The 25,676-nt window shown below is 38.5% G+C and overlaps 1 protein-coding gene across 1 annotated transcript in view; it reads left to right on the forward strand.

Annotated features, from left to right (window-relative positions):
* The window catches only part of EDIL3 (EGF like repeats and discoidin domains 3), a 263,077-nt gene that overhangs the window by 186,225 nt on the left and 51,176 nt on the right, over positions 1 to 25,676 (forward strand). Inside the window, exons 7-9 of the mRNA XM_049796524.1 lie at positions 17,282 to 17,437; positions 18,525 to 18,669; positions 24,810 to 24,994. Coding sequence (XP_049652481.1) covers positions 17,282 to 17,437; positions 18,525 to 18,669; positions 24,810 to 24,994 — 486 coding nt within the window. The remainder of the gene's footprint in view (positions 1 to 17,281; positions 17,438 to 18,524; positions 18,670 to 24,809; positions 24,995 to 25,676) is intronic.

Consider the following 25,676-nt stretch of genomic DNA (forward strand, 5'->3'; position numbering starts at 1 on the left):
GATAATGAAAAAGTCAGTGTTACAGTAGCTTTTGGGCTGCTTTAGAGCGTGGGCTTTATTACATGAGCCGGAGAAAAAACCTCAAAATCATTTAGCATTGGCCCCCTAGACATGTCTTTACTAGGAGATGAACTGGATGGGGATGGCTAATGCTGTGTTGCTTCTGCATTTCTACTTGGCAAAGTCACCACCCACCGTGGAGGCAGCTGTCAGACAGCTGTGCGTGTTTCTACCCAGAGCAGCATTAAGTCTGCCTTGGACTTTGCTCCCAGGGAAGTCTTCCCTTTGCTCTCACCTGGAAGGAAGGTTGGACCAATGAAGAAAATGTGTCTACAAATCTCAGCCCATGGCATCAGATTTCAACAATTTGTTCTTTTTTGGAGTTAATGACCTAATCTAGGTGGTGCCAATCCCATGCTGGTTATTCTGTAACTTTGACAGCCATAGTATGTAAGGACTTTCTAGAAGCTAATTAAGTTATATGATTAATGTGTACTAAGCACCTAGTACTCCCTTCTTTTTCCTCTCATTTTTCTTTTAAAATATACTTTGGTCTATAATTTTCACAAAACTTGCTGAGTATTTTATTTTTCTTTTTAGCTCAGAGCAAAAATAAAAATAGTCTTTGTAATTTAAAAATGGAAGTTTAAATCTTGAGAAGATTTTTTTTTTTCCCCCTTTTCTGAAGACTTTTCTCCTTAAAACACCTGGGAACAGAAAATCTAAATTTTTTTCAGGGAGATGATACTTGTAGAGAAAAAGCGCTTTTTAGTGTTCTGCAGAAACCCTGTTTTGATTTGGCAAGGACACAGACCTCCACAAACTCACACTTTATGCACTGCATAGTAGTTCTTTAAATCAGAGCACTGCCTTGTTCTTCAAGCATGAAATACGCTCTAAGAGACAGACACTGCCTGACACTAATATGGGTGAACAGTTTCTGTTGAGAGAAGAGAAGAAGCAGAAATTCCACATCTTATTTTGGCACAGCTTCTGTAATGGCCAGGGAGATACTTCGTAAGCATTTGTGGAAGGTTACAAAAAGTCAGCCCACTCTGATTTGTGCTGCTAAGTTTCTGGCTACCTTGCTTCTGGTCTTGTGGGAGAGATGCTCCCTCTAGCAACAGCCGACTCTTGAGTTTTTACTTTCTTTATCGTGTCACCAGCTTCTTCCCAGATCCTAACGTGAGGGTTCTGTACGTGAGACCTTTTCCATGTTGGTCTGTGTGACGAAGCAGCTGGTCCAGAAGATGGCTCTGGAAAAACGGTGTGAATGTTTGGCAGAGATTAACTGGAAGGAAACCAGAAACTCCATTTTTAGGAAATGTAAATTAACATTTAGCACAGTGAACCTGAAGCAGTAGCCTGTTACCCTCTTATAGTTTCTAATGTTAGATAAATTCTAAAGGAAGCTGTGTATAATGGGCAAAGTCCCCCAAAGTATAATTATGTACAGGCCTGTAGCTATTTTTGCCTTGTTCCATCATTATCAATTTTCTTTGTCATTTAATTTCTTTATTTATATGCAGCTTGGCAAATGAAAGGTTTGAGTGCTTTGCTTATAGCTCGCTTGTAATGAGTGCAGAGTTTTTTTCTCTAATCTTTCAGGTGTCTGACACACATGAACTAATTAGTATGCAATTTCATTTTCCTGCATTCTCCCAATGAACTGAAAATTGAAATTGCCATTTTAAATTACACTGTCAGCACATAATTAGTAATGGCACTACAATGCTTGTAATTGGCTTGTGATTTAAAGGGTCAGTGACCATGTTTTTGAAAGCAAATTAAAGTCGGAGTAAGTCATATCTGCCTTTTAAAGTTCTGCTGACCTCTGTTTCTCCTTATAGGTTGGCTGTGATAAAATAGCACCTGTATACTGTTTACCACTTTATTAGTGACACCAAATTTTCATGTTTTGAAATATAACATGAAAAAAATCTCACACTTCTATTTTTCATTAATTTTTCCTGAGATATAAGCAAAATGGTCACTTTGCCTGTTCCGTTAACAAGTCTTTTTTGTCAAAACTCTTTTTTTAAGAGAGCACTGGTTTCTCTTTTCCCTTTTTTTCCTTTTGCATTTATGGCTTTAAAATATGAGGTTTCTTTTTCTTCTGATTTCACTTCATCTCTACTCCTTCCTTGCACATATCTATATTTTTCTATTCACTCCTATTTTCTCAAGGCTGTATGGAGCAGAATAGAGATGGCCATGGGCAGGATTGTTGTTTCTATTACCTCTCTACCATATCCAATGTCATGATGACTGCTAATCTCTAACAAACTGCTGGCAGGACCTTCTAAATATTACTCCTCTCTAGTGATTTCTAACCTAGGGATCCTTGCCTATGCCTTCACATTTCTTCTTCTCTCCCAGTTTCACCACCCAAACCTAGTATTTCTTAACTCATTTTTCCCCTATTCATGACTGGTTTCCATTTTGCTTCCATAAAATATTACCCTTTTTTATATCACTTCACTTATTACCCCTGTAATGCACAAAGACTTAAGCCATGGTGGATATGCCAAAAATGCACAAGCTGAAATGTTGTGAAGAACACTGTAAGACAAGGTAGAATAATTCGGTATAACTAGCAATGTAAGGACTGGCCTACATTATCAAAATCCAAAGTCAGGCATTTAAGATGTGTAAGTAACTTTGGAAGAAGGATGCATGTTGAGGAACCATGCTCAGGGATAACAGAGCAAGGCAGGTGAATACTGTCCCATAAGATAACAGTCTTGCTCCTTTAGTCTTTTGGAGTAGGTACGGTCTTTTTGTTCTACAAATAATACCATTGCAATGGGTTCTTGGTCAACAGGTGAACCTTCCTAAATGTTAAATTTGCCCCAGAACAGTAAGACATACCACCTAGTTCAGGGACCCTGGAGTGGAGAAGGAGCTTCGGTGCCTCCTGCCACCGCATCGGCAGGGCAGGCTGGGCTGGGTTGGGTGGTCAGTGTGCCAGGGAGTCCTAAGAATATTAACCTAAGAAATACATCGTGGTCTTAGAACAAAGTAAGAAGATTGGTAAAGGCATAGAAGAGGTATAGGGTAAAAGGTATCAGATTTAAGGCTCGACAGCACAAGTGTGGGTATGCAGTGAAGCCTGGTAGGAAGCATTACACAGCAAAGACTGGTACAGTTCACGAGATGATGTTTCGAGTCAGGAGGGGTCAGGGAAAGTTTTGATTAAGGAAAGGATGGGGTAAATTTGATTTCCTGGTCCTGGCTGTAGCCAGTCGATTAAGCAAGGAGAAGAAAAGATCAGTGCCTGCTGGTTCCCATGCAGCTGCTGCTGTTTCACCATGACTGAGCTATCACATCTGAGAACAAGAGATCCCTCAGCTTCTGCTCATCTCCTGAGCATGATTGTGAAGAGGATCCCTGCCTGATGATGCAAAACTTTTAATGGTGTACAAGAGACTACCACCTCTTTTTAAGTTCTTTGTGGTCTTTTGGACATGGAAGTTGTTTTTACAAGGTCAGTATTAATCCACAGCCACCAAGAGCAGATTTGAGCATACCTTGTATGTGGAGAATATTCAGAAAATGAACTAATTACTGTGTATCATATCACTGTGTGGGAGCTATGATTGAACACCTGAACTGTTGCTGGAGACTGTTGTATATAAATGTAAGTTATTAAATAGAAAAATAAAAAAGCTATTTTGTTATCCCTCATTAAAACAGCAGGAACCGTTTCTCCAGAGACATCAGCTTGGCTACTGATTGGCCCTTAAATATAATATTCAAATATGTAATTTTATTCTTGTGAGAAGGAGGATTCTTTTATAAAACAGCTGGACTGCTCAGTTTAGTTGCAGAATCAAAAACTGGGAAATAAATTTGGTTCAGGATGAGTAGTTGCCTTTTCCCCCGTTAGTTTTTATTGCATACAAAAATATCCAAAATACTTAGTTTAAGGGTTTTTCCTCTTCAAATAATTCATCCCTTTCCACCTCTATTTCATTTTTTTATTCTTTTTTTGGCGTCAATTTTTGAACGTCAAATGTGATTTCAAAATGGAAAAACTAGAAGTCCTATTTAGAACATATGAAAAGAGTATTCTAATTCTAGGCTTTTTCTAATTTCTTCCTTAAATGGCTTTTCTGAAACTATATGCTAAAGTTCAGCTAAAATTCCATATTTTGAGATTGTCCCGGTTTCAGCTGGGATAGAGTTAACTGTCTTCCTAGTAGATGGCCCAGTGCTATGTTTTGAGTTCAGTATGCGAAGAATGTTGATAACACTGATGTTTTCAGTTGTTGCTCAGTAGTGTTTAGACTAAAGTCAGGGATTTTTCAGCTTCTCATGCCCAGCCAGCGAGAAAGCTGGAGGGACACAAGAAGTTGGGAGGGGACACAGCCAGGGCAGCTGACCCAAACTGGCCAACGGTGTATTCCATACCATGGGATGTCCCATCCAGTATAGGAACTGGGAAGTGGGGGCAGGGAATCGCCGCTCGGGAGCTAGCTGGGTGTTAGTCAGTGGGTGGTGAGCAATTGCCCTGCGCATCATTTGTACATTCCAATCCTTTTATTACTACAGTTGTCTTTTTATTAGTGTTATCATTATCATTATTAGTTTCTTCCTTTCTGTTCTATTAAACCGTTATCATCTCAGCCCCCGAGTTTTGCTTCATTTTCCTGATCTTCTCCCCCATCCCACTGGATGGGGGGCAGTGAGTGAGTGGCTGCGTGGTGCTTAGTTGCTGGCTGGGGTTAAACCATGACAGATACAACAGTTTGATGGAAAAGGTGCCCAACTTCTAACTGGTAATTTGAATATATTAGTATTCTAGTCCAAAATAAAATACATTGGGTTTATTTACTTTTACCTTCTCAGTGCATCTGTTTTAAGTAATACTTTTTTTCTTTTTTAATAACTTTGCACAGTTTTAAGAAAATTTCTTCATTACATTTCTTGAAACTGAATAAATAGTCTTCCTGTAGAGACTCTTAATAAAAAAAGTGGTCTGTGATGGAAAGGGATGTACCCCAGCAGATTCAGGGTAAAATTTTTCCCAAGCCACTGTGCAATTTAGAATTTTAAGGTCAACTAAGTACAGTTAGAGTCACAAAAATGTAGTTCTTATAAGGCTTGTTCCCACAGCAGAAATCAGAGTGATTAATTAGGGACCAATACATTTGGTGTCCCTTGAAATGCATGGAAATGTCCATTGCTTTAGAGGACGTGCACAGAGTCAGCATGCTACATGGGTGATGGCAATGTTCTTCTAGAGAAAACAAAGCATGAGGGTCCTTCTTAAGTATTGCCCATACACACCATTCACTAAAAATATTTCTGAGGACTAAATAGTGTATTGATGTGTTCTTGGATATGATGTTTAAATTAAGATAGTTTAAAATAAGCAAGGTTAGATAAGAATTGTGCAGCACAGTGATTACGTTACTTGTCTGAGAGACTCTAAATTCTAGTTTCTGCTCCAGAAGCCATGTTGGTACTTTGTTTAGTGATTACTGAGAACACTTTTCTTTTTTCTCTTTTTAAGTCTAAATATATTGGAATCATGTTTCTGGTGGTTAGAATGTATGTTTTTATTTGTGGCTTAATTTGTTTTTTACACAAGTGTCTCCTATCCATGGTTTCAATCGCACCTCCAGTGCTCAACCTTACCTTTTGGGGGCTTGCAGTCCCTAATACTGGCATAGTTAATTGTGTGTCTGTAAAGCTCACACACCTAATCATAATTACGGTGACACACAAAAAATGTATTTATAATACTTTCTAAGTTCCACTATTCTTATCCCAAGGCAGGAATCAATAAAGTGTTGGGGGTTTTTTCTCCAAAAAAAGGCAAGGAGAAAAATTAGCAGTTTGCACATCAAGAACTTCCAAAGGGCAAGTATACACCAGGTGATAGGTATTTGCTAATAAAATGATAAAACCCAAAATACACAGAGGTCTTGCAGAACATTCATTCAAACATCTGTTAGTAAAAGCTCTAAGCAAACTACCATCTGTCAAACCATTCATTTTGTCAAAGTTCATTTCCTCATTCATGAGTACTGTTGTAGTATCAGCTTCCAAAAATACCTGTCATCATAGATTAAATATTTAATATTACTTATTATAGCTCTAAGCTTAGTATAATGTGGCCAAGTGAACCTTAAGAAATACAATCTCAGAGTCATCATGTAAGATGACTTGAACCATATAGAAAGACTTAATCTGCTAAGTTAAATGCTGAAAAAACTATTAAAGCTCTGAATTTTTTGTCAGTTCTCCAAAATTTGACTTAATATCATAGGAGGATTTCCTTGGGGGATATTGATGAGTGGCAGTAAGTGAAAGCCCTTGGCAGGGGAGAACAGAAACTAATAATGAAAGTTGCAGTTGAATTCTCTCAAAACTATCCCACGTAGGACCTTTGAACTGCAGGAATTAGGAGAGATCTTCAACTAGGCAAAGTCTGCCATAAGTTCACTGACTTCAGTGAAATCAATACCAATGTCTGCTGGCTGCAGATCTCCCTCAACGTCTATACATCTAGCTTACAGGCTAAAGATATAATTTATGTGCTCAAAACAGACAAGAAAACAAAAGGACTGGGAGCCTATTTCTTAGTGTAATCATCTAGATACTCCTGTGTGTCCCATATCTTGGTATCTATTTGATATCATCTTATAGCTCCTAGTTTCTTTCTTTGTACACACAAACACCCACGCACAGACATATTCAGACAACTTTTGATTGAGGTTTTGGATACACAAAAGCAGTCAGTTCAGAGTTAGCATCCCCATGGCAACTGAAACTTGATGCTGTTATGAACACTATCCATAACATGCTCTGTCAGCCTGCGTGCCAGCTTCCCTTAATTACTCTATGTAATATGGCTGAACGACCAAAGTACCAGTACTTTTAAACACATTGTTTCATGCATCTGTAACACCATCTATTTTGACTTAATGGTTTTTCCCATTTACCATCCTGATATTAAAAGTAATCAAACCAGCAAGTGGTGACACACCGAAATGAGCAAATGTGTGTCCATCTGGTTTCTCGCATCAGTAATAAGTTGCATGTGGAGATGCCCCAGCACCTATGTGGTGGCTCACCAGCTGCAATAGAGTGATGTGTGGGCACCATAGTCCTCCTGTGGGGAGGACAACATCTAAATCTGTAAGATGATATTATGCTAATGTGTGATATTCAAACAAGTCATATTTTATTTTGTAAACACTTTCAAAACTGGAAAAGCAAACAATCCTCACTTACAGTTACTCTTCTGCTAGGCTTGACTTCTAGAAAAAAGCTGTTTCAAGTTTCTTTACAGCTAAGGTTCAGGAAACAAAGTTCAAGAAAAAGTAAAATTACATACCAATGTATTGAGATTTTTTTTATGTCGTACAGAGGCATGTATATACACTTAACCTCTGTGCTGATGGCCCCAGAGCAGTACCTATATGCTGAGTTCACGTGTGCATAGGTAGGTCGCAGAAGTGCGCAGCAATCTGAAGAGTGAAAATAGAGGCAAAGCCTTGGTACAACTCTAGCTGTGGAGAAGCAAGCATGTGGTCCCCGGCTGCACCTCCATGTTTCTCTGCCATTTTATAGCTGGTGGAGAAAAGTTACTCTTTTATATAGTCTATTGGAAATATGGGAAGTCACCAGCATCATGATACTATAGCAGAAAACAAGGGCTAAAGTAAATTCATACTCCTTGACCTCCTCTGGAAATGATTACGTGTGCTTGTCATCTCAAAGACCTTCAGTGGAACATCAACTCTGTAGACTGAAAAAATAGGAGTGCATTTTACTCTTGCATTCTTAGAACCTTCTTATTCCATGAGTGGTTAAGATAAAGAGACATCATTGAAGTCTTGAGTCTTTCAATGAAACTTTTCAGATTTTGAGGATTTTTTCTTTGTCTGTTGCAAAACCAAGAAACATTTAATGTTTTTAATCCAATCTAGTGCTTGCCAATTTTTGTAGAAGGAAAAAGTATTTTGAAGAAAAATGCGGAAATATTTAAAATGATGGAAAAGTCTCATGAAGGGTAACTTTTGTGTTTATACATGTCATGGTTTAACCCCAGCCAGCAGCTAAGCACCACACAGCTGCTCACTCACTCCACCCCCAACCCCCCCAAATAGGTCGACATTTTTTCTATTGATTCTTAATATCATAATATATATAAATATATATATAATGTATGATGAGTCTTTTTGTTGTGATTCAACCAATATTCAGCCAATTTCTTAAGGTTCAGGAGGCATTAATCATTTGAGCCAACTTTGTGTTTTCTGTAGTAGCACCTGTGGGTGGAGAAACCATTTGAGTGTCATAGTCTTTTCAGCAGTCACACAGCCTTCTGTCCCTTGTGTGCTTACTAATCTACCTCTTTACTCCACTTGTGTCCATCCAAAACCTTGGCCTCTCTCCCCACACAACCAGACTCATAGCAACTAACGCATTATTCCCAAAGGTGACTATGTTGGAAGGATTGCTTTCACATACTCCTGTTTTCCCATTTGTCTTTCTCCCACAAATTTTATCACAACATGAACACAACTAATTATGAGCAGCATTAACAGACTAGTCAAAAGTCCTATTTACAGCTAGAACTCCACTGTGCTTTGGGTCCTCTATAAACTGACAACTAAAAAGACTCTGCACTAACTAGGCAAGGTACTTGCAGATACATGGGTAGAGCAAAAAGATGGTATGGTCAGCATGATAAGCAGCATAAAGCCAGCTGTGGCTGCCAGGCTCATCGGAAAATAAAGTTTTAAGCAGGTATATGATGATTAGGATTATCTTGACCAAGGAAGAAGGCTGGTAAAGATGTGTATTTTATGATCAGTGTTATAAAATTTGAAATACTGCATTGTGAGTTATTTAGCAACTGAAAAGAGCATTTCATTACTGGCTGCAGAAGGGTAACTGAAGTGTGATAGCGTGAGAAGTAGTTACTCACCAGGAGTCTGCAAGCACAGATCTACTGTGTCACTTGTTCTTCATGGAATCCTTGCAAAAAATCCAGACCTCTTCTGAATAGTGGGATTTGCAGCATCTCCCAAAGCTGATGTAGCCAGGATTACACAGGAAAGGAAGTCTGCCCATTGCACAGCCCATGACAATCATGTCCTGTGGAACCACTCTTCAGGTAGACTCTTCCCCTTCCTTTACAGTAGTAAACAGTATAACTTCTGTAGATAAGCTGCACAAAAAGAGAGACAAGCTAGAGAAGTATGGTTAAGAAGCACTCTATGTGCAAGTTGTTTCTGCACCATTTGATAGCACTATTATCACTTACTGGGCTTATTCTGGTGGAGGAGCTAAGTAGCTTTAGTTTCCCAGTGTGTTTAAAATAAGCTGGGAATGTGCAGTGATCACAGAACCCCAGTAGGGATCTCACAGTGCCAGGGAAGTCTGATCTCCTGCGTGTTCCCTGCTATTTCAGTTTTTGCTTTAGCTCCCATCTTTCAGTGGGTGGGTTTAATTCCAGGCTAAGCTTTAATATTCAAAACTAATTAAGAGAATTTCCTCATCTGAGCAACAGACTTGTCATTTTCTAGCACATTTACTTCTTACTTAACATTTCTTAGTTTGAGAAGATACATAGGATCTAGACAAAGCCCACTGAAGTCAGAATTGGGAGTTCTTCCCTGTAGTCCTTGTTGGGCTTGAGGGCAGGTCATATTTGTTATCAGAATTTTTACCAGAGTGCATCTACCAAAGTACCTTAAAAACAAATGGAAAGGATGCAACAGAAAGTACCTCTGAGTTTTGCAATGGGCACCTTAAGAATTTTCCCTGAGTATATTTTCATGGTGATTTTAATACTGTAGCTTTTGAATTTACTTCTTTTCCCTGAAGAAGAGGGTTTTCATGTAGGATTAAAAGAAAAGTGCAGGTTTGTTTCTGTGACCTGAGTCTAACATCCCATCTTCTAACCTCTATGAGCTATTGATCAAAGCTATTTTACAAGTGGAAATACATATAGATATTTTCTCTGACATTTTTATTTACACATTCTTTGACCTGATACCTTAAGAAGTATTCTAGACATTTTGGGGAAGTACCTTCTGGGAGACATTAGCATGTCAAAGACAGAAAGAGTATTCACAAAGTTCACAGTATATGAAGGAATTCATAACAGCAATAAATGACCTTAGTGTTTCTTAGCTAACCTTAAATTGCAGGTAGTTAATACCCATTTAATCAATACTTTGTAAATGAGATGAAATTTTACAGGGCTACAAACCTCTGAACAATGTGAGATTGATTATGGGCCTCTTCTTGAGATGACAGTCTAAACATGCCAGTATTTGAATAATTCATATAATCCAGTTAATGGCATTCATAACAACTACCTTTGGGACTAAAATAATGACTTAATAATACGAAGAAACAGACCAAGCAAGTTTTTAGTCTGTCTAATTATGTAAACTCTCTGAGGCATACAGTGAAAGTTCTCAACAAAAGCCAAATGAAGTGAGTGCTTTTTGGTAATATTCATAACACATGTTCCTCTGTATTAGCATTACATGGGCCAAACAATCCCTGTACTTCTGTTTTCCATAGAATTAGGGTTTAACCTATAATATTCTGATCTTTTCACAGAAAGGCAAATTAAATTAGTGGGCCAATTTCCATCTCTGATCCAGCATGCCTAGCCTGAAGCACATAAATAGTCTTACTGAAGATAGCAAAGGTGATGAGTTGCTTTTAGATGGTTGTCTGGGGCTAAGATGTAAGTGAGTACAGGGAACACCTGAGAGATGTTTGTTGTTACCGTAAGGTGTGATAGACTGGCAAGGCTCTCTGGAAACAACAGTATTGGGGGGATGAGTTTGCAGAGGATTTAACAGCAAAGTTGTGAGGACTTTGCTGGATCTGCATCCATGTAAGCAAAACAAAAAAGGATTGGGATCAGAAATAACTGAGTATTTAATTAGTTTGTCTGCAAGGTAAAGTCCCACAATCACTTTAGGAATTATTATTTGTGAAGTGAACTCTAGCAAATGACTGTGTTAGTTTTCCTAGACTATCACAAAGATAAAACATGTCAGCTTTTCTCCATGTAATAAAACTCCTTCCAGAAAGGCAGCAACAGCTGGAGTGCTACCTTGGATAAATCACTGTGTTACCTAATCTGGATGCTAGTTAAAACACATATCACTGCTACTGTGCTGACTGCATTAATGCCCTCAACTAAATCTGGAGAAGCTCTGCTGACAGTGCTGATTAGGAGAGTAACAAAAAGCCATAGACAGGCAAGATATATGAGCACCTTATGTCCAGGTGCCAGCAATGCTTTGCAACAGGGAAGATAATAGTGACTGACCTGCTCTGACCTTTCTGCACCTCATCACGTGCCGAGTCCTGCTCTGCAGCCCCTTGCTCTCAACGTGACATCAGGATGAAACAGCAATGTTCAGTCGTGTTCGGGGCCTCTAGTGCTTGAAGTCGGAAGAGGAAACAGGGGAAGGAGCTTTCAGACTCACTAAATTTCCCAGTATTGAGGGAATCATGTCAGATTACTCCTTTCCTGAGTTTATTACAAACATTTCCATTGCCAAGTGTCCCTATTTTTCATCACAAAATGTTTCTGTGGGTGCTTTCTATCTAGCTTTATCAGAATTATGACTTTTTTAAAAAAAAAAAAAAAAAAAAGACAAAAAAAAAATTTCAGTCCTTTGAAAACTGATGAAATCAGCAGGGAAGGATTGCTGTAATAAATCTTTGAACGCCAGTATAACCTTGATCCCTTATTCAACCCTATTTTTATATGAGTAATAGTAAGTATTAGTAAAAATATATATATATGTTGTGCTAGAAAAGATGGAGAATTATTTATAGCAATACTATTGTATCTTATAACTGAAACAGGTAAACACCATAGTTCTTCATAAACTGCATTTCTGTTTATGAATGAAGGCTCATGTAAAACTACATTTATAGTCTCAAAAACCCAACATTTCATGAAGACTTTAATCTGAGCATTTCTTGGAAGCTTGCTCTTAAGATATACTTCAGACAAACCTGTTCTGTATGAAATGTTAGTGGTGTTATTGCTAATAGTGCAATAACAAATGAGGGGAATATGTTTATGTATTCTGGCCGGGAGCATCACATATGGTGTCTTCCTAAAGTCACTTCATCTTCTCATGCCTCTTCTCTCCAGTATGTAATAATGTAGATGAGACAGGTGCAACTGATTTTTTTTATTTTTTTGTTTTTGTCAAGTACATAGTTTCTGCACGCTGAATATACTATTTGATCACAAATTGAAAAGGAATATGAACTTCTTCTACTGGTGCTGTCCCTAATCTCTGCTGTTTGGTTACATTGACAAATTATAGTCTTTTTTTCTATAATTCTAAGGTTTCTTAAACATGCTGGGAATTTATTTTAGGTTTTTGTTTTGTGGAGCCTTTTGGACTATTAATGGAAAACAAGCATGAAGCAGTTCCCTCCAGTGTTAAGGTCCTACATTTACTCAGACTTAAAAGTGAAGCTGCACACACACCATGCAACTTTGCAGGACTGGTTCTGAATGGCCTTTGAAAATTATGCACTGTACAATCTATGGGAACTCATCAAATTACCTTGTTCATACTGCCACTTTCTCTTGGGAAAATTTTTTTTTATTTGTTTTATTTCCTTTCTGATACAGATTTTTTCAAGTTCCAGTAAAATATTGATTGGCTACATCTTCATCAGTGTAGAAAACGGAATGATTTAGCATCCTAAAACAGATTTGTGTGAGTCATTGCAGTCAAAAACATTAGTACACCAGTGAAGATTGTTTAATGCATAATTACTCCTACAGAATCTGTGCTGAGAGGAAACATGGCATGCTGGTTACTTTTTCCCCTCCTGTTGAAAAAGGCCATGACTCTATAATCTGCTGTGATGATAAAAGTGGTCTAATCATGGAGTCAAGATGATTGTGGTGGTTGAAAGGAACAAGGTTAAAAGAAATTCCAAGGACTGTTGGGAACTTTTTAAACTGGTAGAGTCAATTTTATTCCCCAGCTCCTGGGCATACACCGCACTTGAGAGAGTATGCCTCAAGTGATTTTCTCTTTACGTACTTTTGGCCATATGACATAGTATAGAAAGCACCGAGTGACTGGCAGTACATGAATTCAGCCTTCAACAGTGTATACAGCAGGGACTCTGAGGTATTGTATCTTGTCCCTCGGCACTGTCTATTAACTTGAGCTGAGTGCCATGCCTGGGCTCTAGCGGAGCTTTTTGCAATATCAGCATGGTGACTTTGCATCATCCACCATATACTGTGTAGACATAATCTGGTTTTTGTAGCATCAGATTTAAATGAATTGATGTCAGATTACTGGCTTTTTTTACATGCAGTTTTACCTGAGTGATTGAGTCTTCATCATTTATTCTAGCCCCAGAAAACTTCCTCATTGAAATGCAAAATCTGTGTAAGGCAGATTCCATCACCTGTAGGTGTTAATCAGCACCTTACCCAAGTTTCATAAAATGCTTCATGCCATGAGGATGTAGGGCAATGGGCATCCTTGGATCTGCTTGTGAACATCACAGCCAAATCCTTGACATACGTTGGGTGAATTAGGTCCTGTGAAAGTTGCTGGATCCAGGAGTCCCCACTGAGCTGGGGCTGAATGCAGCTCCATGGACAGGGTCTGAGTGTCAAGTCTGAATTCATTACTCAGCCCTAAATTTATAGGGCTCATAGAACTGATCTGTCCTTTTTTTTTTTTTTTTTTTTTTTTTTCCTGGCTGTAAATAGTTTCCTCAAATTTTTGTACAAGTATCTTCTTCTTACAAGGTCCTTACCATGCATTAATACTTAAGTTACTGGGGTAAATCCCTCAAAATACTATTGATCTTCTACCATCCTTGATTTTTTTCCAGTTAATCTAGGTAATGATATGGGTTTCTTTAAAACTGAATAAGCTATTACCTCTTTTAAAAAGATATGTTAAACTCTTGTTCTTATCCTAGTGACTTTCACCTCTTTGTTTGTTTTAGAACACAGTCACCCATGTAATTAGAATATATAACATTCTGTCCTAGATCTGAATCCACAAAGCAGAGCTTCCTAAGCTGTTTTTCTTCACAATTGCCACAGAAAAATACCTCTGAAAATGCTTTTAGTGCTAAAGTAGCTAGTTCACATTTCACATGGGGAACTTTGCTTCCTACTGAAGTACATTAAGTAAGAAAGATTTCAGCACCTGCTTCGTTGTAGTCATTGCAGAGTTGTAATATTTTGAGTTTTGCTAAGCTCTGACTTGAAAAATTTAAAACACATAAAAGAATCCAGACACAAAGGGACAGTTAATTCCTGGCATATCCATATGCACTGAAAGGAGCTACTGCAGGCGTGACGTTAGCCCCATGGGGATTCTGTATGTAAGCAAGCTGCAGGGGTTTGAAAGATGTTTTTTTTCCCCCTTCATTGGGATTTTCTTGCAAACATTGACAGAATATATAGACCTAATTGCAAGACACAGTATCCTGTTTTTATTTCCTGTGTTATATCAAGCTCAATACTCATTAGAGCCAAAGCTCAGTTTGTGACTCAGAGTATGGAGACTGATCAAGAAAACCTCTAAAAGGAAAGATTCTGTCTGTTAAAACAGAGAAGTAAATAAAATTGTATAGCTTATATGTAAAGATATCCAGATAAGGGTATAGAGCAGGCTGGTATATAGCAGAAAAAAGGCCTGCTTTTTACCTTCTGAAACTCAAAGAACACAGGTTAAACAGTATGTGTATAAAATGAGTATTTAAATTCTTTTTGTTTCATTTTTATGATTACCTAACCAAATCTTCCCTTCATTCAGTAGGACTTTTTTTCAAGTTTGAGTTTCAACTACAGTATTAAACTCTTTGACAGATTACCTTTGGGTGGGTTTTTTGTCATTGTTTTGCTTCTTGGAGTGTAGTGGTTGATTTGTTGTGCATTAGAGATGGAGGCTGGGGCATGGAAAGGAACCAGTGTGGGAATAAAACATCCAGTGGTTAAAGCCATGGTTTCATTAGAAACTACTCTTCCTGAGTAAACAGGGGAAAAAATTTCCACATAAATTCTCATCCAAAAAACCTCCCTGAGATTATTATCTGGGAAAACAAAGATTGGGAATGAAGCTGAAAGAATATTAGGTATATGCATAACTGGATCAAAGACAATTTATTTGATGTTGCATTGTATCTTCTTTTCCCCAAACAGTGAAATGTGAAGATACTACTAGTCAGTATATGCAAAAGGCAAACAATGAATGACTGGTTACTGTTTGACTGTGCTTTCTAATTTCTTTTTGGCGATGGTGTTCACTTAATTATGAACAATTCTGTAAATATACAAAAAATTCCACTTGCCTGATTAATATTCTTAAATTCCATATAGAGACTGAAATCTGCAAAAGAGACTTCCAGAAATCTTTATGTCTAGCTGGTTACTATTCCATGTAGCTGCATTTTTAAATATAGTTAGGGGGCTGACAGTAGTCTCTGGAGCTGTCCTCTTACAAATATAATGTGGGGGGTTTTTTTGGGTTTTTTTTGTTTTTTTTTCTCTGGGAGACCTGGAAAGGGGGAAAAGAAGATTTCCCAAGACTGTAAAAAGGCATGAAATCTCTTCTTATTTATAATTCTCTAAATTTCTGTTGTGAGTCCATTCTTCCCATTGCAATTGCAAATGTTCCTTAGTTTTCCTGGTGTATCCAAGAAAGATCCTGTAAAAAATCTTATCTTTTATAAGCAGCTTCTCCTCTCTCAGTGAGTCTAAACATCTGAAATACCCATTGTTGTTCTAAAGGTTTGTGAGTGTTTATTAGTTTTTATAGGGAGAACTATGGTAAAACTACACTGAAATTTCTTTTGCTTCAAGAAGAAAAATAGCAGAAGCCCAGCTATTTCAGATAAGTAGCAGAGAAAGAGCTAGGCTCAAAAAACCAGCAGTAAAATTCTGTCTTTCTCCAATTCCCCATTGTGTACACAGTAAGATATTAAAACACTGAAGTTTGATCATCTTACACCCTTAATAGAGGTTAGATTACATTACCAAGTGAGAGAAAATCTTGCGACCACAGTTGCACGTGAAGAATATAGGGATTAAATTATTTGGACCGCAGATACTTGATCTGCCTCTGACTCCCCATATTCCTGTACTGGGGCTGCTATCCCAAATAGTAGGGATCGCACCAGGTCAGCTTCACTAACGAGGGAGCAGAAATAAGATTCGTTTGGAGGAGGCAAGTGCTAATGTAGTTTAATGTATTATTTACATTGTCCCAGTTGTTTACTCTCTAGTATTTTCATTCATCTCCTTTTATCACACATCTGCCTGCATCTTCACGCAATTCTCACAGTATGACAGCTCTTTGTTAAGCTTCATTTGGTCCAAAAGTTACAGACTTCAGCTGCCTACCAGCAAGAAGGTGGGAGTGCAATTGCCACAGATGGCTTCATGGTTGACTTCATTGCAGGGACGAGGCTGACAATGCCGGCATTGTTTGATTTGAATATCACATTCTGAATATTGTAAGAATATAGTTGGTTTTCCCATATCATAGATAGATAAAGAAGGCAAAATTAAGGTTGAATATTGCTGAACTCTCCATACTTTTTCATTTTGTACTTCAAGGTGTTGAAGTCAGCTGAGACACAGGGAATGTTCATATCCATTGATAGCCATTGATATTTTGCCATTGACTGTTTTGGGATTAGCATTTCAACCATGATCTTTAGACGTATGAATTTTCAGTGAGAATCAAGGAAAGGTCTCTTTGTTTGCTTTACAGATCATCCATGTATTTTTACTTTCACAAAGAAATTTAACCTGAAGTTAACTTAGGCTCTTTTGTATGGAATTGCAAATTGGCTTCTAATAGAACAGAAGATTCAGCCTTTGGTAAATTATTGCACTGTTGCATTTCCTTTTTAGGAAGAAAATACATAGCAGTAATCCTATATAAAAGTAATATGCTAAAACCCAGTAATACACCAGTAATATCCTATGTATCAATTTTATATAGATATGTGTGTACACATACACGTGAAGACATAAGTATAGTATAGGCTTTTGGTTCATTTTTTTTTTCATTTATTTATGTGCATATGTACATGAAATGAATGGAAGATAAAAGGAATTAGCACAAGTGTAAATGTAGTAACTTAAATGCTACAGCTACATTTCTTCTTACTTCCTGTCATTTAAAAAAAAAAAAAAAGGGGAGTCAAAGGAATCTAGCATCAGAATTGTGTCCCTCATATGGTTAGTGATAACATTCTACTGTTATTTCAGATAAACCTGCAGAAGAAGATGCGAGTCACTGGAGTTATAACTCAAGGTGCCAAGAGGATTGGAAGTCCAGAATATGTAAAATCTTACAAAATTGCATACAGTAACGATGGGAAGTCATGGACAATGTACAAAGTAAAAGGCACAAATGAAGACATGGTAAGGTTAAGTCGTGTATATAAATACATCTTAAGGTTTAGCTGTCTTCAGAAGTATGAGGTGTCTGTAGAAGATAAGCATAATTGCCTGACAGTATGATATAGGTTCCCTTGTTATTATTTTTCTCTGAAAAAAAAAAAAAAACATCAATAAATTTGCACTTTCTGTCTGCTAAGAATTTCTTACACTTTAATTGATGGTTGTATAAATACTACGTCCCAAGGCTAGAATAATCCTGTTTATTACACTTAACTGATTTTCATTTTAATTAGCTTACCAGTAATTACTCATTACTCCATTTTGAATTTAGTTTTATTACATTGGCAGATTAGTGTTAACCCTTAAAAGCATAGAACCCATTCATCAGTGCTAATCTGTACTGCACAAACAGCATTATCCAGTGGGAAGTATGTGTTTACAGTTTATAGTTACCCTTTTTTTTATAGAGTTGTGCATACAAAGCAACAAAAATCCCTTTACTGTGTAAGTTAAGATAGAACTAAGGCACTTAGCAGCATTAGACATAGTTTCTGCATTAGGAAATTAAAATGCTGTGTGAAGAGGTATATAATGAGAGAAGAAAAAAAAGTACAAGCATATCTGGTTAGAGTGAGGAGTGAATAGAAGAATGCTTATAGGTTTAATTCAGCTCCCCCTGTGATCAGTGGGAGGGTTACAGTGCACTTCAGTGGGAGTTGGATCAGGTTCTTGAAGTGGAGGGGAAAAAATAAATGTCAATCAGCATAAATAATTGCAGGCTAAATTGAATTGGGACTATTTAATACACTAATTAGAAAAGAAGACATAATTTAGTTTCATTAGTAGCTTCAGTTTCTAGGAGTGACAAGATAGAGGTCCTGATTCAGCGCAGGTGGCAAACACGTGCTGATGCAAGCCCGTGGCAGTATGTTTTGCTTAAAAACTTGTATGTTGGGCACTAGAAATGATGAAAGTCTCTACTTGGGAAAAGCTTGCAGAGGAATGTACAGGGACAGTCAGAAGAGCAACACAGATATTTTTGAGACACAGAACTGAACCTTCAGTAATCCTCCTGGCGCATTTTTATGAATATGTCATTTTATCACAGGTGTTTCGTGGAAACGTGGACAACAACACCCCGTACGCTAACTCCTTCACCCCTCCGATTAAGTCGCAGTACGTACGGCTGTATCCTCAGGTGTGCAGACGACACTGCACGCTGAGAATGGAACTTCTTGGCTGCGAACTGTCAGGTGGGTTTTCTGCAATTGCCACCCCTCAGACGTCAACCACCAAGCAGTGCGCTTTTGTGCCCGAGGTCTAAACTGTGCACAGTTTGTTCCTGGCGAAATGCAGTTGGCAGCTGTCGTGGTTTAACCCCAGCCAGCAGCTAAGCACCAGGCAGCCGCTCACTCACTGTGCCCCAACCAGTGGGTTGGGGGAGAAAATCAGGAAAATGAAGCAAAACCCGGGGGCTGAGATGATAACGGTTTAATAGAACAGAAAGGAAGAAACTAATAATGACAATAATAACACTAATAAAATGACAACAGTAGTAATAAAAGGATTGGAATGTACAAATGATGCGCAGGGCAATTGCTCACCACCCCCCTTGGTCCCCCAGCGGCAATTCCCTGCCCCCATGTCCCAGTTCCTAAACTAGATGGGACATCCCATGGTCTGGAATACCCCGTTGGCCAGTTTGGGTCAGCTGCCCTGGCTGTGTCCTGTGCCAGCTTCTTGTGTCCCTCCAGCTTTCTCGCTGGCTGGGCATGAGAAGCTGAAAAATCCTTGACCTTAGACTAAACACTACTGAGCAACAACTGAAAATGTCAGTGTGTTATCAACATTCTTCTCATACTGAACTCAAACCATAGCACTGGACCAGCTACTAGGAAGACAGTTAACTCCATCCCAGCTGAAATTAGGACAGCAGGCCTGAGTTTATCCATACAGTTACCTGTCTCTTTTTATGTACATTATATAAGCAGCGACACTTACCTAAATGGTGTAAGTGACAACTGTTGCTTGCAGTAGGGCAGTAATAGTAGTAAGATAATGTGGAAGCAACCTAATAACACTTCGTAAATTTTTTCTGTGGACATTGGCCTCCAATTATGTGCAACCTAGAAAAGGTCATTTATAGCAGTTTTATTAAGTATCAACAGCTCTCAGGACCTGCAATGTTACATACTAAGCAGCAATGAGACAGAGAGTCTCTAACTCACAGTTACACTCAGCACAGCCTAAACTTAAGCACTGAAAAGAGTTTCTGAGAGACAAAGCTGTTTGTGCAGTGCTATACATAGGAGTCACAGCAGAAGCAGGCATCAAAGCTGATTTCAGTAATTTCTCCTGGCTGCTGGGTGACCGCACTGATGTGCTGTGTGACATCCTCAGAGGAACAAGGGTGCTTCAGCTGCTGTCAAGGACCACTCGAAGTGCAGTATGATGTATTTTGCTGGACTGCTTTAGTCAAGACTTCAGTTTAGATTTGTTTTGTGGATTTCTAGCAGAAGCAGGGATTGTGTCTCATAGCAAAAAGTAAATGAACAAGTGGAGCCAATACAAACCCTCTTAAGTTTTGTAGTAGCAGAAGTTATAGCTCATAAATGTAAAACCTGACCTCTAGCCACTCTCTGCAAGAACCATGTTCCCTTACAAATTCAGTAAAGCATGTAAATTTTTCATCTTTTTCAAGAGGTCAACCTTTTACCGGTGGCAGCCCTCCACTGAATTCATTTAAGAATGACTTTTATGTGGCTGCCTGCTTACTGTACAAACAATAGTCACCCAGTTTACGAATGATATATCAAAACAGCTGGAGTTAAATAATTCTCAGTCCTCTAGTGGCATCAAAACCAGATTCAGAAATGAAAAGTTAATGCATTAATCTCACTGTAGCCCTTTTCCAATATAGATAGGTTTGAGAGTAAATAGAAAATTCTGTCGAGCTGCTTTAGTCTATTACATTTTTTTTATGTCTTCCATTTCTGGAACCACAATTTAGAGTAAGTCCTTGCCAGAATTACTAGGAATTGTTTTGCTCAAAGAACTGTGAAAGCTACTGAAGTGAATTCATTTCAGTGGTCTCCTAACAGTTTCAAGGTCATAATTTCTTAGAACTGCAGGCAGCCAAGGCTCAGCAGAACAATTTCAATCTTACTGAAAGGAGAGTATAATTATACATAACGACAGACTAATTTACTCTAATTCCAGGTGCTCTGTCTTAGGCAGAAAAACGCTTTGAGAGGTCTGGCTTCTCTAACAAATCCTGGTGCTAGAGAATAGAGTCAGTACTAAAGGGAGGGCTACTGTCTCTCAGCAGCAGATGATCATGAAAACTAATTCTTTCTTAGGACAAACTTCAGCAAAATATTTAATATAAGCTCCTCTAGGCTCATAAATAGTTTTATTTACCAGGACCCACGGTCAGATCTTATTGAAAACCATAATCAATGCTTGTGGAGTTGCCCATCAATAAATTAGGCATTAATTTTCATGGCCTTGTGTTCCTGCCTTACTTGTGTTTTGCACATCTCTGTGTTGTAAATTCCCTTCCCTTCATACAGTATTGATGTGGGGGGAGGAAGACATCACAGCTACTGTTTATTAGAATGCCTTTATTCATTAAGCTGTTATTAATAGTAGCATCAAGCTGTTGTTTTTAAAAACAGATAACTGTTCACACAACACAGTCATTTACTCATGAAATTCACTCCTACACTCAAACATGCATATAGCAGGCTCTGACTTCTTGCACACAGTCCATATCATACATTGTTGATGCTGATGTATATTGGTGGCTGTGTGCCAACTCAGCAAATTCTTGGTGTTCTGAGTTTGTTAGTTCTTGCAGAGGGATGCTGTCTCCAGAACTTAACCAACCTTGTGAGACTCATAGCATCTTCTGAGCATGTATTTTTCCTCTTTTTGGCATGTTGTTCACTGGTAACTATTTCTCTATCCTAACAGTACCTATAGGTACCACTCACACATACTCACACACAAGGGGACTTTGTAACATCTGCATTTAATACTACATCCCCTTGTTCATCTTCAGCACTATCTAATTCTATGTCACTTAATAGGAAGAAAATTTTTTAAATCCCTTGATTTTCAGAAAAGAAAAATATCCCAGTATTAATCAAAACAAAATCACTTTTGCCCTCAAATAATTGACCTATGCTGCTTTTGCCAATAATGCATGAATCCTGGCCCAAGACAAGGTGCATGTAGACCTTTGCATTCAAATCCATTTGTGGTTTTGCCTCCACTGCCCTAGATATTTAATATTTCCTTTGAGGGTTTGAGCTTTCTTGAAAGAAGAGGTAGATGAGGGGCATGGTACGGGATGCAGACTGAAGAGTAAAATATTGTGCCCTCAGAAAAGTCAACGGAGAATAACTTTCATGTGGATTCTTTCAGTTTTCAGATGCAAATCCACAATCATCCTCATTATTTCACTGCTCCTGTTTGATTGAGCTAGACAAAATAAGGAGTAACTGCAAACTTATACTGAGATAGGTTTAAACATACGGAGTTATCAGATATCATTTATCAGAGATGGTTATATCCAAAGCATCTCAAACATTTTGACCTAAGATGCTGCACTGAGCATAGCTGTTAAGTATGACTACATCAGCTCTCACTAACTTTAACAGGTTGTAAAAATGGGGAGGGAGATTGAATCCTTTTGCAGGGACATTGCAAAGCAAGCTTAAAGAAGACACAGTCTAGTGGAGATGTCCCGCTGAGTCATGAGCATTATTATAAACACACTTCTATGAGGGATGACTATCTACAGACACAAAGTTTTGTACTAGTTTGATGATTCTGTCCTTTGCACTCTAGGTTATAGCTCACCTATCAAAATAAACAGGCATTATCTTCTGTCATTGCAGCAGGGTGCCATAGGAGCTGGGAAGCAACTGGGTCTGCTGTTGCTCTCTGTGACACAGCACTAAGACATTGTTCTGCCACCCATGTGCATCACGTTCATCTCTTCTGTTCTCGTTGCTCTTCTCACTTTCTTCTGTTACCTTTAATAACTGTCTTCCTCCTCCCTTTGGGGCAGCGGAGAAGGAAGGCGAGTGTAAAATCCCATTAATGCATGCACGCATGCACAGACACACAAGCAGACACATCTGTTGTTTCATAAATCAATAATAATACTCAGAAAAGATAGAACTATTTTTGATGGATTGGACCAGCGCTGAAAAACAGTTTTGACAACCCATGTTTTTGTGTCAGGAACCACCTTCAGATTCCTCAGATGAAACATTGCTGCTGACAGCCCTTGTGATCCTGGAGTGATACTTCAAAACTGAATAATAAGCCAAGTCCTTCTCTAAAGCAACAGATGAATCTCTCTTATTTGTGCTATCAATTGCTTTCATACTCCAAGGAAAATTGTTTTGTTGTTTTGAACTAGGTAGTTCATTCTACAAACAAGGCTGTGCAATTTGCATTTGTGCACTGAGAATCAGTTCTGAAAGGTTGGGGTTTTTTTTCAAAAATTAACTCTTTTCTGTTTATTTTTTAATTGAATATGAAACATGTCAGTATTTCAAATTTTAAGTAAAGTAGTTACTACACTAAAGAGCATATTATTATCTGTCTCTGGTAATTTGCATTTGCTCCTGGTGTCAGACCCCCCACAAAGGGCCTGGTCTTATCTTACTGATTTGAATACATAATAATTCCACTTAATTCTGTGTGTTAAACCTATGGGAGAAACAGAAAGTAGAATCTGACCAAAAGGTCTCTGCTAACAATATCAAAGAAACTAAAAAAGAATCAGGTCTTTAAATCTGGGTAAACATGCTGTGGAGGAAATGGACTTTTAAGAAAAAGAGAACCAGCTTTGATACCTAGCTCAAATAAAGTGAAAAAAACAAAATAAAAACTTTGAAGGTGTTTTAAGTGGTCACACAGTGCTCTGGCTCTATCAAGAGACACCAACTGAGTAGGGGCATGGTCCCAGCAGGAAAGCCTTCACGACTTACATGTGTGCTTTAAGAAACACAGCTGGTGGCTCAGCAAATGATTACCTGATAGGAACCCACTCGGTGGCAAGGGATGTGAGTGTCAGGTGGAAAACCTCTGTCTTCCCAATGATACATAAATCAAGGTTCTGTGCATTCACGGTGATGATGCACTCCTTGCAAAACCAGGTATGTTAGATCCTGGGCACAGTCTCACTCAATGAGTTAGGGTATGTTAAAATATTATTGGCTATTTAACTGAGTCCAGTCACCTACTGAACTGAGTAGGATCCCCAAATTTGTGAAGTCAAAATTTTGGGACAACTGCACATATGCAGGTTTTTGACATCTGGGGCAGGAAGGAATTAAGATAACAGCTTCTTTTTATGTTCCAATCTCCATCTTTCACCTTTTGTTCAATCATCAAACATTACTCCACCCAGCCATACATTTGCCCTTACTGACCTCTTAGCAGCCCTCTCGCTCTCAGCCACTTGACTTGCCTTTCTTCTTATTATTTTTTTTAAATCTTAAAACCATGCAGCTCATCTGCCTCCCTTGGCTTCCAGTACTGTTGTTACAGTCCTGCTATCAAAGTGTAACTCTCCTGTTGTCAGCTTGCTTCTTTGCTCTTCTGGATCCAAATGTACGTTCCGTGTTCCTAGTGTACAATAGCAAGGCAGAGAAACAGAGTCCCTTTTTTTTTTTTTCATGAACACCTAACAGAGAAAGGAGAGGGCCAAGATCTCTCTTTTGCTATAATCAAAACAATTCAATGATGTGGGGCATCCACCTGTTTTAAACAAATAAGCCATTAACTCTCGATTACTCCTAAGCGATTATCTCCTACTATTCTTCCTCCTTCGCAGTTGTTTTTCTGTAGTCTTCCACTCTGTCAATGGGTGTTGGGGCTTTCTAATGTTTTGGCTAGATGTCAAGTAATTCAAAAGTGTAGAAAAGCTCAGTGCTTGTTAACATTTTGCTTCAGCAGTGGCTTTAAGAAAAATCAAAGTTTCCTCAGTAGGCAAACACATGGTTGATGTGACATGGCATAAAAGAATGAGAAAATCAAACTGAATAGGGGAAACAATAGCAACCTGATGGACAGGAAAAACCAAGATAAGAAGAGACAAAAGTCATCTTTTCTGTTTGTTTGCCTTCATAAATTTATGCCAGGATAAAATATGTTGAATTCTCTATCTTGTTTTTGATTCTTCCAAGGTAGTGTGGAAATAAAGTGCCTTGAATTGGCTATTTTTCCTCTGTCTGTTTGCAAGTTCCTCCAACAATAGACTTGATTAAAGCCTTTTCTTCAAGAATTGCTAGTTTTCTTTTCCATAACGGAAAACCTAAACCGCTTACAGAGATAAATAGGTAGTGTCACAGATCTTATTTTGCTGTTCCAGGTTGCTCTGAACCCCTGGGGATGAAATCAGGACATATACAGGACTACCAAATTACTGCCTCCAGTGTTTTCCGTACACTCAACATGGACATGTTTGCTTGGGAGCCCAGGAAAGCCCGCCTGGACAAGCAAGGCAAAGTTAATGCCTGGACCTCTGGCCACAATGACCAGTCACAGTGGTTGCAGGTAAAGCTTCACATACATTTTCCCAAATGTCTGTCTTCGTTGTGTTTCAGGTATGGGGACAGTTGACTGGTTTAGGATTATATTCATATTCTTCAGTTTCTGAGTGTAACCATCCTAACCCTGCCACATGTAGATGATGAAGTTATGGAAGCCCAAACAGATCGTGGTGTCTTTGGTACCTCAGTTGCAGAAAACCCTGCTCAGAGAAACCTTCACCTCCACAAGCCAAACCTTACAAGTTGTCCAGCAGCCATGGATTTTCCTTTGTTAATGGTCTCAAATAGTAGTTACAGATCTGTTTTACTGGCTTCTCATTTGCTGAGAGAGATGATTCCCCCTCCCCCCCCCCCCCCTCTGTACTTCCAAAGCTCCCCAGAAAAGCATATTTACTTCATCTGTGTGCACGTTAGCAAATCCGGCTCATAGAAATTATCTTTGTTGAATTGAGACTGCTCAAAATTACCTTCTGACACCGCACTGAAGCTAGCAAGACTGATTCAGCACATGAATTCATTATAAAGCTGTGCACAGGGGTTGTTTTCAGCCTGGGAGTTATTTATACAAGTCAGTAGCACGCTAATGTGAAAGATTGCAATAAATCACCAGTATGGAAGCCTATTTGACCAGTCACTGACACATTTACATTTTTTGAACTGTTGAAAATAGCAGTGTTTTGAGTCAG

Source organism: Accipiter gentilis, chromosome Z, assembly GCF_929443795.1.
Source record: "Accipiter gentilis chromosome Z, bAccGen1.1, whole genome shotgun sequence".
Lineage (NCBI taxonomy): Eukaryota > Metazoa > Chordata > Aves > Accipitriformes > Accipitridae > Astur > Astur gentilis.